Below are 16,931 nucleotides of genomic sequence, written 5' to 3'. Positions count from 1 at the left end.
GAAATGGTATTCTGTGATTTGTAATTATATGATTATGTAAACTGCTTTGATGTTTTTAACAAAATAGCAGTATACAAATATTTTTATAAAATAAATATAAATAAATAAAACCACTTTGAGGTCAGTTGTGACAAAAAGCAGAATATGAGCAGTGTGTGAACACCTTAAATAATACCCTGGCTGGTTGCTTTTAGCAACACAATGACTTGGTCAGATCTGGCTTGTAAAACAGCCCACCAATCTAAAGGAACATATCATAAATGTGTTTTTAGACACCTCCAGTCAAGTTGTACTTTTCCCAATTACTGTTTTATCCTGCTCTGCACAAGTTTCTGAGAGTGGATGCAGTGTGGCCTGGCTTCAGACAGAATGAACAAAGAAAAAAGAATTACAGAACTTCGCTGTTCTAGACAGAGCAGCTTAATATGTGAACCACTTTTGTTATGCCTGTAAGTTGCAACCCTCCTTCCATGTCTTGATACAGTTAAAGCTGCTCTAATTTTTGTCCCTTTGTTGTGTCCCGAGCAAGTCAAACAGCTACCAGGATTGATCAGTACATTAATTGCAGTAATTTTACCTTAAATACAGGCAGCTGAGTGATCATCAAGTCTCAAATTTCGCTGTTGAGTAAGAGACCTCCCCCAAGCAAAATAATTAGGGATAATAGCAAGTGGATCATGATAAATGCAGTACACAACAAATGTGCTCTAAAGACACGAAGCAGAGTCAGAAGGGCTATTAGGGAACCCCTGTGACTTTGCCCCTTTTTGCAGGGGGGGGGAGAAAAAGAAAAGAAAAACAATGCAGTATCCTTAATTGTCTCTTGTAAACTGGAATCTAGCTCATCAACCAGCTCTGTTGGTTTGTTATAAATAAGACCCAATTATTTCTCTTTTGGCAGCCTCTTGTGTCCAGAGAACAGCTTCCCAGTGTCATCAGCACAGATGAAAACTGCCACCTCAATTTACATCAATGCATAAAAAGCTGTAATGGAAGGCAGTAGGAGATACACACTTAAGCTAATTATAGTATTCTCAAAGACCTGCACCTGACAGAAACCAATTTGCCAGAACTCCCCTTAGTCTTCCGCAGCTATTTTATCCTCCATTTCCTATTTCTTAACAATACTCTCCAAATGTGTGTTCAGGTGTTTTCTTGAACACGTGAATGCTGAAAACCCAGACAGGTCCAGGACCCCACATGCAAGCCCTGCTCACAATGTCCTCCCATGTGTCGTGCTTCCACCCCAATCTGTGATGCAGGAGGCTTCAATTTATGCCCGTTTGAATGTAAATAGAATGACTCACATGATAAAGGACCCTACTTTATTGCACAGAGAATTCTATTCATATTCAAGTGAATGTGACATGGGGAAGGTCAAGGATGGAGCATGACAAGTATGCCCTGCTCACACGTTCAGTGTTTGCACGCCTCAAGTCAAAGAACAAAGCATATTGAGACTTCTCCCTTTTATCTCATATTGTTTATAGTGTAAATTTTAAAACTACGAGGACTTAATCCAGAATGACTTGTTTCTTTTACCCAAGGAGATTACATTCTGGGGTTTCAACGGAGAAGATAAAGAGCTACTTTGTATCCAGACCACTTATACATCAAGGCCAGGGGATTAATTGTAGAATGGGCTCAAGTAGGCTGAGCATAACTCCCACCCAGCTCTTCCTCCTTGCCAAGTAGGCTGCCAGGGGTGAGACAAATCATTCTTCCCAGAATTATGTTCAGTTGCAGAGGGCCATATGAAATTAGGCCAAGGCCTGCATGTGGCGCTACAAGATGCATGTATTTTTGTGGCTTGTACCAGGAAGATTGTATTCAACTCAGTTGCACTCCTCATGCTCAGGTTCAGAGTTCTGGGGTGCCCACACATCCACTGCTCAAGTGACATCTGCGTCCTCTCCCTAACAGATAATTCAGCTAGGGTTGCCAGGTGTCATTTTTGCCCAGAGACTCCAGATTTTGGGGGTGGTCTCCAGGTGAGTCACCTTAATCTCCAGATTCTCAGCTTTCATTTTTTAAAAAAATTAAGTTTCTAGGTGGTCTGGCTCCCAATATATACACCAAAACATCAGTTAAATGAGCTTATATGTGGTTGCTCTAATCTCGCCTTTTCAAGTTTGTACCCAATAAGTGAAGTCAGGGGTTGTGATTGATGAGGCAGTAACTAGAGCCCTTTGCATGTCAGAAAACTTGTTTTTTCCTGCTTTTCTGAAAATCTCATCAATTGAGTTAATTATATAGCGGTCAATCTTTTTTCCTCTTGTGTGCAGGAGTCAAACCAGTTTAAATTTTCCTGGGATGTTGAAGAGGGCACTGTTTTGAAAACCTTCCCAAGATGAAGCTTTGATCCAGTACTTGCTTTTCTGAGAGTAAAGCTGCATTGTTAATCCCACATACTGGGAGTAAACCCCATTGAATTCAATAGGACTTACTTTTGAGTAGACAAGGTTAAGATTGTGCTGTAAATTGATGGGACTTTTGAGTGAACATAGCAAAGAATTGTCTTTGTGTTGTATTTATTTATTTATTTAAAATATTTGTATCCCACCCTTCTACCCTATAACAGGGCACTCAGGGCAGCTACAATAAAATAGCACACATATATAATAAAATACACAATAAAAACACAAAACATTACAGTAAATTAAAATGCATAAAATACTATTAAAATACATAAAATGCATTATGCATACACATACATACATACATGTATATATGTGCATACATATATAAGAAAGTGAGAATAAAAGAACTTAAAAGATAAAAATAAAAGATAAAAAACTTTAAACAGTATCAGGCTGACCCATCAGTCTCAACCAAAGGCTCTCCGGAACAAAACAGTTTTTACAAGTTTCCGGAAGACCATCAGGGAGGGAGCAAAGCAGGCTTCTTGAGGCAGGGAATTCCAAAGTCTGGGAGCCACAATTGAAAAGGATCTCTCCCGCATGCCTGTCAATCTAACTTCTTTCATTCCAGGCATGTAGAGGAGACCAGAGGTAGATTATCTTAAATCCAGGCTAGGAACATATGGATGTAGCGGTCCCTTAAGTACACTGGTCCAAGGCCATTTAGGGCTTTAAAGGTCAAAATCAGCACTTTGAATTGGGCTCAGAAACAAATTGGGAGTCACTGGAGTCGATAAAGCACAGGGGTGATATGCTTCCTGTGCCATGCTCCAGTTAACATTCTAGCTGCTGCATTTTGGACCAACTGTAGTTTCTGAATCGTTTTCAAAGGCAGCCCCACGTAGAGTGTGTTACAGTAATCAAGCCTCGATGTCACCAATCACCGTGGTCAAGTCAGCTGCTTCCATGAATGGAAGCAGCTGGTAGACCATTTTGAGAAGGCCAAAAGCATCCCTGGCTACCACAGTCACCTGATATTTCAGTAGCAGGGCAGGATCCAGAAGAACTCCCAAACTGTGGACCTGCGCTTTCAAGGGGAGTGCAACTCCATCCAGAGCAGGTTGCAACCCTATCCCTGGGGCAGTTTTTCCCTTGGCCAGCAACACTTCTGTCATGTCTGGATTAAGTTTCAGTTTGTTCGCCCACATCCAGCCCTTCACAGCCTCCAGGCACCGGTTTAGGACAAGCACTCCCACCTTGCCATCAGATGGAAGGGAGAGATAGAGTTGAGTGTCATCAGCATATTGATGATATTGCACTCCAAATCTCTGGATGATATATCTTTCCCTCCCTCTCCAATCCTATTTTTAAAGCAATTAGGCACGGCTTACATAGGTATCACTGCTTTTATTATGTAGGAAACTAATACTGATTTTTTAAAAATGTTCTGCAATGACCAACAGGTTTTGACAATAAACTATTATATGGGGTGTATGTATTTTTACATCTCCTCGTATGTGTGCATGTGTGTGTGTGGGTCTTTCCAACAACCCTGTGAGGTAGAGTTGCAGACTGGAAACCAAGGCAGCTCACAATAAGAAATAAATCCCTTTAAAATCCAATAACCATAAAAACAAGTATAAACAGTTGCAAAACAGCTTAAAGTGGCATGATTCTGAATTTTGGGTTGCATGAATGAAGTTGCTTATCACTTGAGGTTGTAGTTCTGTCTCTGTTTGAGTAAGCTCCACTGAATACATTGGGACTTGCTTCTGAGTAAACAAACATAGGATTGCACTATAAATATATTTACAGGTTGTGTAAATAATAAACAGATTTGATAGTCATATAAATATTTCTTCATACTATGTCCTGGTAAGTATCTGATTTCATACTATGGCTGTACAGTATTACTTCCTCTACATTTTCAGTGTGCCCTTCTTCCTTGGGGTGGTCATGGTTCCCCTCTGTTTTCATCCTGAGGGGCAGATTAGGCTGAGAGATGGTGAGTAGCCCATGGTCACCCAGTAAACTTTATAGCTCATTTCCATTTTGTAAAATTAATTAAAATGATTTACATGCAGGCAAAGTTTATTATGTAGATCCATACAATACATTTAAAACACATCCAACTTGCATTTAAAGCACATGACTTCCTCTAAAGAATCCTGGGAAGTGTAGTTTCCCCATCACAGTTATAGTTTCCACCACCCTTCACTACAGTTCTCATGATTCTGTGGTGTGATTCCTATCTTTCAAATGTGTGTTGAATATGTTTTAAATGAATGGTGTGGATCTGCACTAGGTATGATGTGTATTCATAAGTAAATTGAAAAGAACAATTTTAAAGGATTTTTTTAAACAGGGGAAGGATTGTAGCTCAGTGGTAGGGCATACGCTTTGCATGCAAAGGTCCAAAATTCAATTTCTAGAAAAGACTATTGCCTGGAACCCTGGAGAGCCAATGCTAGCCCATATCATTAGTACTGAGCTAGGTGGTACCAAATGGCCCGAGTCGGTATAAGGCAGATTCCTTTGTTCCTAAATATGGAAAGAGACCCGAGGGCCATAGTGATTCTAAAATTTATTTATGTGTTTTAATTACAACATGTATATACCACTTTACTGTAAAAAATCTCAAAGCAGTTTACAGAAAGAATTAAAACAAAAAAATTGCAAAAACAGTCAAAGACAGTTATTTAAATATATTCAAAATAATGAAACCAAGAATGAGTTAAAAACAGATAAAAACATAATAGCTTCTGTATGCCTGGGTAGGCTTGCCTAAACAAAAATGTTTTTAGCAGGTGCCAAAAAGAGTACAATGAAGGGACCTCCTAATGTCACTAGGCAGGGTGTTCCAAAGTGTAGGTGCTGCCACACGAAAGGACTGATTTCTTACAAGAGCAGAAAAAGTACTATGTGGCACCCGTAACATGGAAAGCACACCTTGAACTTGGCCTGGTAGCAAATTGGCAACCACTGCAGATTTCAGAGGAGAGATATTATGTGCTGATAGTGTCTCACTGATGTCAGCAATCGTGCCACAGCATTTTGCACTAACTGCAGGTCAGGTGCTGCATGGGGATTTCTAACTGGCTAACTAGCTGCCAGGATTTTTTTGTTTGGGTTTTTGGTTAGGAATCGTGACTGGTTGTGGTATGCTGAGTTTTCTGCCTTTCTCATAGGAATCTTGTTGTGGTTGGTATGGTATTGCATTTAGGAATTCATCATTATCTTTCTTTTTCTATTTGTATTTTATTTACCTTTATCCTCACTCACTTTCATCCATAGAAGCAACAACAGTGGTTCCATGTGCTCCGCTCAACCTTCTTAAACCCACTGATGATGCACCCTCTTGTTTGTTTCTTGCCCAATAGTGGTAAAAGAGAATTTACATACTGGGCAACATCACTGCAATTGTTGTTCCTAAGTTGCTGCCTATGAAGGTAGGCTAAACCACCTGTATTTTCTCTCTGTCAATTATTATTCACTGGAATTGGGTTGGCTGTCAAAGTGAGTTTATAGCAGCCCACAGGGGAGACAGAAAAGAGTACAGAATCTTCTTACTCTTACTCATTTCTCAGACATCTTTCTGAAGTAAAGGGTCAAATCTGTAAAGGAATTTGGATGTTAAAAGGTAGGGGCAGGGCATTCAAGGCAGGGGGTTGCCAACCCTACTTGGACATGGGTATCTTTGCAGAGGATCCCTAGTCAAGCTTTACCAACAGCGCAATTCAAACAATATATATTAAGAAGTAAGTCCTATTGAGTTCTATGGGGCTTAGTCCCTTAGTAACTGTGTTTAGAATTGCAGCTCTTCAGGGGCATCCATCTTTACTCCTGAGTGCTCCCATTTAACATCTCCACAACACTAGGCTCCTTTCTTCCTACAATGGCCTTCTGGTGACTGGCATGGCCTGAGGGCACTTCAACCATTCTCTCTAAAAGCAAGTAGGCTATATTAAATGTTCCCTATCCAGGCTCCATCTTTTAGCTAAGATTTCTATCTTAATTTCCAATCAGAGAAATGTTTTTGTTTGAATTGTATGTGCCAAGCAACTCTGGTTGATGCTTAATATATCATGCTTAATGACACCGCTTGGGTCCACCCTGTGACATCACTAGGGTCTGCCCCCAAAATCTCAGGGTCTGGGATATTTCTGACCTGGCAACCCTAAATTCAGCTAATCTACACTGTGTAGACTGTAGTACTACAGTCTCTTACTACACTGGGCTGTCTCTGAAGACTCTTCTGAAGTATCAGTTAAGCCAAAACACAACTGCAAGGTTAGAAATTAGGACCAGTCAAAGGTATCTCACCTGCTTGGCTGCTCTCCCTTTTCTCCAAGCACAATTACTGAAGTGCTGGAAATTACTTTAAAACGGCATCAGCTTCCAATGTCTAAAAGACTCCTCCCAGAATAACTAGCCTAGACATTATGATCATCCTCAGTGGCCCTTCTCAAAATCCTCCCACCTTCTGAAGTTAGGCAGGCAGTGATTCGAGGGCCTTTTTGGTTGTGGCATGCCATATTTCAATGGTGGACAGGCAGCTGTCAGGTATGCTTCAACTTGGATTCCTGCACTAAGTAGGGGGTTGGACTCAATAGCCTTATAGGCTCCTTCCAGTTCTACTATTCTATGATTTTTCGGCCCAAGCTCTGCATTCACTTTCACTTGTGGGCAACCTTCTGGTCAATAGCCGGTGGGGCAACAGATGTTACTTGAGAAGTGCTAGTCAGGGGTGGCCTGGGCAGAGTCTCACTGTCGAGGTGGTGAGACTGAGGGCCATTTTGGGGCCAGGGGTCTGAGGGGCCCCATTCCTGCTGTGTGGATTTCATTACACAGGGAGGCTTGCCTGGCACCAAATTTGCCATCTTCTCAGTGGCAAGAGAGGTTTTATTTGCCTTCTATTTTAGCATGCTATCTGAGCAGGTCTGATATCACAAGATTTTATTGTCACTGCTAATCTGAATGAATTTTTTAAAAATGCTCTTTTGAGTTTAATCTTAGGGACAACTATTTTGCTTATTCTCATGGACAGTAGCATTGTGTGTCTGTGTGTGTGGTGGGCAGAATCACCCTCCTGACACCAGTATTGCTGCTTCTTAGCTGGACAGTGCTTGGGTGGGTGGAGAGTGAGGTTGAGACCATGAGATTGCACCAGCGTGACCACTGCCAGCCAATCCAGCTCTTCCATAGGTGCAACCTCAACCCCACCGCTGCCCACCCCAGCGATGCCAGTGTTGGGAGGATGGTTCTGATCCACCACATGCACCGCTATCAATGATTGTTTGTCAATGTGGAAGTTTCTGAAACTGAGGAAAGTCATATACTCTTTTTATATTTAAAAAAATAATATTGTATGATGGAGTTCATTGATCTATGTTCTCAAGACTGTTCTTGTCAGGCCATTCATTGGTTGAGACCTATAAAGGGTTCCAAAACCATTCTATCAATTCTATGTTGTACCTTTTCTGGGTTGTTGCCTCTTTGCATTCAAGCCTGTTTTCATGCCATTAGCATTCCTTCTGGGTCCAGTTCAAAACCATTTCTTTTCTTTTCAGTGGAACCTCTCAATCAATGAAAAGAAAGCCACCAATTGACAAAATGCAACAGAAGACAGAATGGGAGACATTTTGGAAATGTGTCTAGTTCTTTATTGATTAAATACAGCATTAAAATATTAATATAAACCATCCTTTTTTTAAAAAAGTGAACTTTACATTTTATGCCTCCCTGCTTTAACCACCATCAATAAAATTTATAGAGACACCAAAAGATAGCAAAACTGTTCAAAGATCATCAATATTATGGACAGAGTTGGGCCTACACAGAGCTTTCCCTCAAATGTTACAGCCAAATTTTATCTCAGGTTGTGTTCCTGCATGTATAGTTTTTCACAATACTTATTTCACATTGCTTTGTTAGTATTTGAGGAATCCAAGTAATTTTCTTTCATTCCCCAGAATATTCAAATTGGCCCCAAGAACAAAAATGAAAACTGTTGCCTGGAGAGGATAATTCTATCTTGGAAGCAGAAGTTGGCCCCTCTTGTATCTTGACATTTTCAGAATTATCAAAATTCCCACCTCTCATTCAGTGCTACTTCCTCTAGGCACCTTGCACCCTCTCTCATACTGGATCAATACATACACTCCACTTGGCAAACCTGATATGCTCTAAACTTGCAACTTCTTCTATATCAGCCTTCCCCAACCTGGTAACAGTGGAGGCTGATGGCTCCAATGTCAGTGGAGCAATGAATCCGCTCCGGCCTTTAGTCTGAACTTTCAAAGAGTTGAAAGTCTGGACTAAAACCCTGAGCAGATTCACTGCCCTACTGACACTGGAGCCATCAGACTCCACTGCCTGGTACTCTCCACATGCTTTTGACTGCAGCTCCCATCATCCTTGAAAATTACCCTTGCTAGCAATGTCTTATGGAAGTTGTTGTACAAAATACCTGAAGTGCACCAGGTTGGGGAAGCTTGTATAGAACACTTCCATTGCATTGGCATGAATTTATTTTCCACCGTGTATTTAAAGCAAGTTGTACCCAAAACACTTAAGGGATTTTGTGGGCAGCTCTGAATTCTATTAAGGCTGTGCAGTGACATACCGATTCTCTCTCATGTCTGATTCATCCAGCTTGTGTTGCTGGTTACATCTGTTATTACTTTTCCAGAAAATTCTAATGGTCTGCATGACTCCTACATCAATTCTTTATTCTGTAAAAGTCTATGAAGGACAAGGAATACAGAGTTGGACATGCATGTGCCAAGCAAAGTATAATACTTCACTCTAGGTAGAAGTAGATGGTGCAGCTTCTGCTAAAAACAGCATCAACATTAACTGTTTCCCCTCCCTGATCTGTATGGTCAAACAGAGCTTACCTTGTGTTGAAACATCATTATGACCCGTCTCTTTCTTGCCCCCAGCATTGGCTCTTGCTGGTCCAGTGGGTAGGGGGGCAAGGATGGTGGTGGTTGTGGAGAGAAAACACTCACCATCATGATACCAGGACATGGACTAAGTTCTATTAAACATTACACAGAGGGAAGGAAGGGGAAGCTTACATCCAGCTGCCATTTTTATCAGGAGCCACATGTTCATGCAATGTCTCGTTCTACCCTCCAATAAAGCCCTGGGTTTGGTGAGCTACCTTTGCATCACCGCTCAACACACACACATGAAAGCAAGCATGTAGAGCTGAGGAAGGAAGAAAAGTACAGGCCAATGCAATGGAAGTAGTTCCATGAGTTAGTTCCCCTTCTTCCTATCCAGATGGCAACTCTTTATGTTACATGCAATAGCCCCTTGTTTCTCTGTTTACAACAGCAGCCTTAGGATGGCATAACTGGGAATGGAGCAATGGGGAGGGGCATTAACCTTTTTCTTCCTAGGGCAACAACCCTACTGCAAATCTCCTCAGCAGCTTCTCCCTGCCTCCAAAGTGGGGTTTCAGATACATACTTGCTTCTCTGGTCTCAGTGACACCCTCCAAAGCTGCTTTTCTACAGAAAAACAACATATTTAATGTTGGATTCCCTATCCTATCCAACCTCCTTGAGCATGAATTCTTGTGTTATGCTAACAAAAATGACTCCTCCTAAACCCTTTAATGTTAAAACAAGGCGATCTTGTTCTATGTACAGCATCGTAATTTTGTTCAGAACAACCTAGACAAGTTCACCATGCTTTTGGTAAATATATAAACACAATATTTTTAAAAATGCAATACTAAAGAAACAATAAAGATATCGAGAGAAAGAACATTACATGGCTCAGATGTTTATGGATTGCCTTGGACTTAATGAAAAGACTTTCAAGGACAAAGAAAAGGAAGATTAGTCTCTACTTGGGAGCTTCTTTAAGAAAAAAAATACAACCAGACAGGGAAGTGAATCCGATTTGAAAATTAGAAAAGTTTAATTAAACAGTAATACTGAGGTGGTTTAGTGTAGCCAAGTAGCAAAATCTGTGTGAAACACATTAGCTTACTTTTTAAAAAGTCACAGCAAAACTGTGTGCATGCACACAAATACACAAGTTTATGCATCAAACTGTAATGTCAGAGCGGATCACAAAAGATGTTACACATCTTCAGTTGTGCATAGTCAATATTTTACCAACACTATGCTTGGGACAGCAGCTTTCTGAAGGCAGAATTTCCAGAGCAGTGTTTATTTCTCCCCTACATTCTGGCAATGTGGTTATCAGTCAAGCCCTCCAGAAACAAACTGAACAAAAGCAGATAAAACCCACATCTATCCAAGAAGCCTTAATCCTTCAGGACGTGTGCAGCTTCACGTTATACCAAAAGATGTTAACCAACTACAGAACACTGGTTCTCATGTGAGGACCTTAAGTTTGTCCAATAAATGAAACTTCAAAAATCAGATGAATTCCATTAGTTCCTTCAAGAACAAGGCTCGTTTTTAAAATCATTCCTTTCCTGACAGCTCTTTTAGGAAGTCCTTTACTGCAGGCATTTGTATCATATATACACTCTGTTAACCTAATGTAATCTTCCATTGGCTACAAGCTCATACGAACATTTAAAAAGAATTGCTACTTTTTTTCATAGCCTCTCATTACAACAAAAATAAAAATCCAGGCATAGATTATGCTTGAGATTCCATACACACGAATATCATCATCATCATCTGACTGTTTATTTAACACAATCTCCAGATTGTCAGTCTTCCTAGAGTGTCCTTGGAAAAGATGGGTTTTGCCTTATAATCCATTCTGCATGGGGATTCACATGGTACAGGTCTAAGAGGTATGTGTCTGGGTCCAGGCAATGCTCAGCTGTTGGGATGAGAAAACATTTTTTAAAAAAGTATTCCAGAAGTTCTAGATCTATGTATTCCTCCTGCATCTGATAATCGAATTAGCTTAAAATGACTTAACTCCCTAACAGTGTCAGGGCTTTGGAAAACATGACCTCCTATCACGCTCTGGACCAAAAATATGTATTTTGCCATGTTTTTTGAACCAATAATGACATTGCAGTTTTTTCCCAATAATTTTAGTATTTTTGTAAACTGCTTTGTGGGTTTATGACAATCAAGTGGTATATATATTTTGTTAAATAAAATAAATTGCAAAATTCAGACAAGTGTAAAAAAACAAAGAATTACTGTGTTCTAATCCACACATTAGCTCAGCAGGTGCGGATCAGGTCGGTTTGTATCAGAATTTGCATAGTTTTCAAGCATTCCTGCCCTTGACACAAATATGCATTCTGCATAAAGGTAGGTCCATCCTTAGACAGAAGCAGCAGCTCAAATTGCAACCTGACCCTAAGACAAGGCACATTTGCTCAAAGTATGTGAAAGTGTCATAAGAACCTATTGGATGTTTTCATGATAAAAATAATGATGCAAATCACACTCTACAAAACAATCACAGCAACAGCATTACATTGTTAAACTTACTGTTAATAAATTTCTGTTTTCCTGTGACGGGTGATATAATATCTACCCAATTACTCTCAATGCCCATATCATTTTTAAAAAAAACTTTTTGCGAGGTGGAGAACAAAATTATTTGGAGTTTCTTATTGTGCTGACATGTTCAACAAGCAAAAATTTTGGAATCCAGCAAACACACAGACACACACAGTCCCCCCCGCCGACCTATATATTTAAAGTACCTTATATCAATGATTTCTCAGTTTATGGAAATCCAAGCCCACACACAAAATACACACATTTTAAATTTTCAGAAGGTGACATTTTCCCTCTCCTGTGTTGAGTCACACTTTTAGCCATTTTTTTAAAAAGAGGGGGGAACAAGAAAGAACAAAGGGGGAGAAATGAAGCATAGCCACAGAAAGACCATCTTCCCATGTAGTCCAATGTATCAAACTCCCCATAGCAAGACTGTATTTCAATGTATCCTATACACTGCACTACTATGTCACTGAATAGAGATGTGTTGGTTGAGTGAACAAAGATCTGCTTTGCAGAAAGTTCCAGGTTCATTCCTTGGCATCTCCAGGTAGAGCTAGGAGAGACTCCTGTCTGAAACCTGGGAGAGTCGCTGCCAATCAGTGAAGACAATACTAGAGGAACCAGTAGCTTCCTATAAGGCTAAAAATATGATTGGGGCATGCCCTGCTTAATTGTAATGAAATGTCTTCAGCAACCTCACGCAGCCTTGTGGGCCAACAAAGTCTAGGGCTGCTTATTCCTATCTGTTTCCCATTATTCCTCCTGCCTTCAATGGTCCAATCTCACCTGTTAACCCACTAGCCCACATTCCCCCACTATTAAAAAGAGAACGCCAACACTCCAAATGTACATACTTATGTTGCCACCAACTTCATAGAGGAACAGGTTCATTGAATCCACCGAACCATTACTGCAACATAAAATAAGAACTTTGTTATAGCAATGAAGACCAAAGCAACTAAAGGTTATTGGTATTACCCTAAATTAGCTTTCCCCAACGTCATGCCCTTCAGATTTTGCTGGAATACAATTCCCAACATACCTGACCATTGACCATGCTGCCTGGGGCATATAAGAGGTGTAGATCAAAACATTTGGAAGGCACCAGGTTGGGGAAAGGAGACCCAGACTTAAGGGTGGTCAGTTCATGTAAAGAGATACAGTAGATTGAAAACACTCTTTTAAAGAGGCTTTGATAAAGTTATTATGAGTAAATGTAGAGAGTAGGCCACTGGTCTTCCTTCCTAGAGACTCAGAGACACTACCAACTCAGTTCAATTTTATACCAGGTTTAACAATCAGAACTTCTTCTAAAGAATTGGAGTTTGGGAAGAATGCATAGAAATCTGTTTCAAGGGTTCCGTACTTCCAGCTCTCAAGACTGTGGTTCCTAGGTATCCCTACCTAAGAAACTACTAGTTTAAAGTTTAGGTATGAGATAATAGATATTTCCCCATACTCTCATTCATTTGAAAACGGCAAGCTTCTCAAGTAGAAAATAAAAAGGCTAAAAAAAAAATCAATGTCTATTGACAACATTCAGCTTGGATCAACAGCCAGTTCAGGAGATGTGTAAATGCATTAAGGAAAACCGCAGTAGCCAGAGGTGGAGATGGCAGGACTGTTAATAGAGCATTTAGTGCTACTGCCGTAAATTCATCATAGCATACCCAAGAGTCCCCCCTCCCTTTTTAACCCACACTATTCAGATATAAGCTTCATTTACTAAAACAGGCAAGAAAATTAACTTTCCTTGCATATACAACAAGGTCCCCTAATCTATTGTTGCGGGCACCACAAAATTGCCATTTCACAAAATAAAAACTGGCGGGGCAGAAAACCTCCATCTCCCTCCCCCACCAAAAACAAAACAAAACAGACAAAAAAAGCAGGCAAGCCTCCCCAAACACTAAACATACTCATTTTAAAATAAAAAATAAAATGGGGAAGGGCAGAAGTCCTTGGCAGGCATAAGAATTAGGCCAAGTTTAAGCTATTCAGGGATGGGGGGGAGGGGGAATTCTTAGTTTGAAAAACGTTTTTCTCAGATAATGTGGGGTTTCTGCTCATCCACTGTGTCACCCTTGTTGAAGGACACACAGATACAGAATACGTTACTGGCCAAGGGTGCTTTCTGACATTACATTATGAGTCATCAGTGTTATGCCCACAGGCTCACACCCCATGCAGAAGCCTTCTTTCACCAGTTGAAACAAGACTTTTTTCAAGCCTAATCATAGTTCAGGGGCAATTTCAGGTGGATTACAACTGGTTGAGTCATGCATGTGGTGCCCACAACAGTAGCTCTGGTTTGCAAAAAGTGCCTGTGGGCGCAAAAAGATTGGTGGCCCTGGCATTAAGCCCAGGGCACAGCTACGCTTGAAGCCTACAGTTATGTTATAGTTATTAATAAAACTATCATGGCTCCCCTCAATGTATCCTGGAACTGCAGCTTAGCTGCTGAGAAGTCTGTTAGCAATCCCGAACCTTCTCCTCCTCACAGAACCACAGTCCCAGAGTTCCCGGGGAAAAGGGAATGGCTATCAAAGATGATGCTCTTAGGGCATACAAAGACATCAGCTGGTTTAAGGCTCTTTTACCTTACTGAAGTGCATGTGGTTCATGGTGTGAGCACTCTTAATGTAGGATAGAAAGCAGAAAACAAACAAACTTTAAAAAATGTTAACGCCTATTCTCTAACCCAGGGGGTAGCCAATGTGGTGCCCTCCAGATTATTTGGACTACAACTCCCATCAGCCCTAGCAAACATGGCTGAAAGTCAGAGATGATGGGAGTTGTCATCCCAAACATCTGGAAGGCACCATGTTGGCTACCATTGCAGGTAAATTATATGCAAATTAAATATATGGGCTGCGGTTCAATGTTCCATGCTCACATGAAATCTTTTAGCTTCCCCTCCCAACAGCAGATTCGCACACACCCTGAAAAGACTGTCCCTAACATTGGGGGCTCTCAAGAGCAGCATCCAAATATGGCTTAAGGAATTGCTGGCAATAGTTAAAAGAACAGCCAGTCAGTCTCCCGTTGTACAGAAACACTTTGCAAACTGCACATGGACTGCTCCGATCCCAGCTATGGAAAATGCAAAACACAGAATCAAGTGACGCATGGGGAAATGTCCTCAATTCATAAAATCCCTCTTGCATAATCAAGCAGGAAAAGAGCTTGTGAAGCCAAGCTACATTTGCTTATAGCTAAGGAAGAGAGGGAGGGGGTGTTTTTACCATTTGATAAGGTTCACCGTGTTGACAATATTCCAGCCGTTTTGACAGAGGTTCTTCTGGAACTGCCTCAGAACATCAGCAGCTTTGGTTCCACTGGTTAAGTGAACTTCCAGAGAGTCTTCTAGGAACAGGGAAGCCTGGACTTTCACTATTTTGGATGGCTGGAAGTCAAAGGAGGCAGCAGGGGGGAGGGAGAGGAAAGAAGGGAAGGAGGAACGTACAGGTAAGAAAATCCAAAATGCACACTCAAATATGAAGACATTATCAGGCACTCTATTTGAAAGAGGCTGTTGTCCTCCAAGTATTGGTTATATATGTACATCTCCATATGATGAAGCAGTGGCAGCAAGGGACAGCATGTATGCAAAGCAATAAAGATTAAAATCAGCTCCATCACATAACAAGAGAAGTGGTAGCATTTGACTAGAATTAATATACGTGAGTGCCCTCTGGTGTTTATGCAAGGGAAAATGTTTTTGTTTCAAGCAGAAAATCTCAACATCATTCAGTTGACTGTCTCTCATACAGCAAGTGCTCTCCCCCCCCCCATGTATGAAGTGTCTCATACAGCAATTAAAAAAGAAAGAATGCTGCATGTCAGGAGTCACAAAGTCTGGTTGCCTCTAAAAAACAAAAGGTCCATACAGAACAGACGCCAGGGAAGTACTTTACGTATAAAACAGGAAAACTGGATGGGCACAGGTCGCTTCCAGATTACCTGCTTACTGAGTACCCATCCTGATTTTTTTGTACAAAGTTTGCAGGGAGGTTATAAGGAGACGTTGGCTGTTCATCGAGCATTCATTCTGATTGGTTTGCAGGGAGGTTATACAATGTCTCATCAAGCAATTGTTATCCCCCACTTTAAGGGGCAGTTTCCTGTCACTTTCCTTACTGCAAAAAGTCCGGGTTTTTTAAAGTGGTATCTTGTACAAGAATGCCAAATCCACTTTAATTGCACAACCTGAATTTGCCAGTACACAACTGAATCTCACTCACACAACAGTGGCAGCCTGGAAGCACCCACAGAATAGAGGAGAGTTAATTAAAAAAACAGACCTAAGAGACATCAAACTTGGATCTCCTGCTGTGCTGCTAATCCCATCCTCTGCTGCTGACCATGTGGTTGTCTCTTTAGGAAGGCCTATGCCAGAGTTTGAGAACCATCTACTCTGGGGCCTAGTTCGCTCAACCGATGGGCTCATGGCAGTTGCACACAAATTCCTTGAAAATTCTACCTGTCTCTCTCAGTGCCTCTTTTGTAAAATCACTCAGACTTGTAACTGCATGCTAAAGCCAAAAGAAGTCAACACAGTCAGGCCTCTCCTACAGTTCCCATGTGTCAAAAGACAACAAACAGTGAGTGGGCCTGGCCAGCTATAGTTCCACCCTCTAGCATAGCCTTCACCCTCCAGATGTTTTAGACAACAACTCCCAGCTCCCATCAGCCCCGCCTGCATATTTGCACAACCTGGGGCTGATGGAAAATGTAATCCAAAACATCTGGAGGACACAAGGTTGGTAAGGCCGCTCTTCATGCGCCAGCAATGTGGTGGGCGAGCAAGCAGGATTGCACTCACTTCGCCATGGTTTTTCTCTGTCTTTTCCTTGTCCATGTTGATCTTTCTTAACAGGTTTTTTATCCTCCTGTCATAGAATTGGTACCTCCTGCTGCTACTCTCGTTCAGTTTTCTCACTTGAGTTACCAAGAAAGATGCAACCTAAAATGAATTCAAGAAGACAGAGAGACATGTGAGATAGTTGTGGGCTGTAATTCACTGAGGGAAATCCCTGCCTTTTCAGCCCAGCAGGCCAGATCTTTATCTCCCCCGCATTCTGTGGGCCCACTTTGACAAATA

The 16,931-nt window shown here is 41.1% G+C and overlaps 1 protein-coding gene across 4 annotated transcripts in view; it reads right to left on the bottom strand.

The window, feature by feature from the left end:
• Positions 1-10,271: 10,271 nt before the first annotated feature.
• Positions 10,272-16,931, bottom strand: part of ARHGAP40 (Rho GTPase activating protein 40) — a 91,072-nt gene continuing 84,412 nt past the window's right edge. For all 4 annotated transcript variants that reach the window (XM_061631507.1, XM_061631508.1, XM_061631509.1 and 1 more), the window contains exons 12-15: positions 16,653-16,793; positions 15,073-15,233; positions 12,682-12,737; positions 10,272-11,180 (exon numbers count right to left, since the gene is read on the bottom strand). In XM_061631507.1, coding sequence (XP_061487491.1) covers positions 11,074-11,180; positions 12,682-12,737; positions 15,073-15,233; positions 16,653-16,793 — 465 coding nt within the window. In that variant the 3' untranslated portion in view covers positions 10,272-11,073. The remainder of the gene's footprint in view (positions 11,181-12,681; positions 12,738-15,072; positions 15,234-16,652; positions 16,794-16,931) is intronic.

Source organism: Rhineura floridana, chromosome 6 (assembly GCF_030035675.1).
Source record: "Rhineura floridana isolate rRhiFlo1 chromosome 6, rRhiFlo1.hap2, whole genome shotgun sequence".
Lineage (NCBI taxonomy): Eukaryota > Metazoa > Chordata > Lepidosauria > Squamata > Rhineuridae > Rhineura > Rhineura floridana.
The sequence above is the reverse complement of the archived record's forward strand: the minus strand, read 5'-3'. Positions and strand labels throughout refer to the sequence as shown.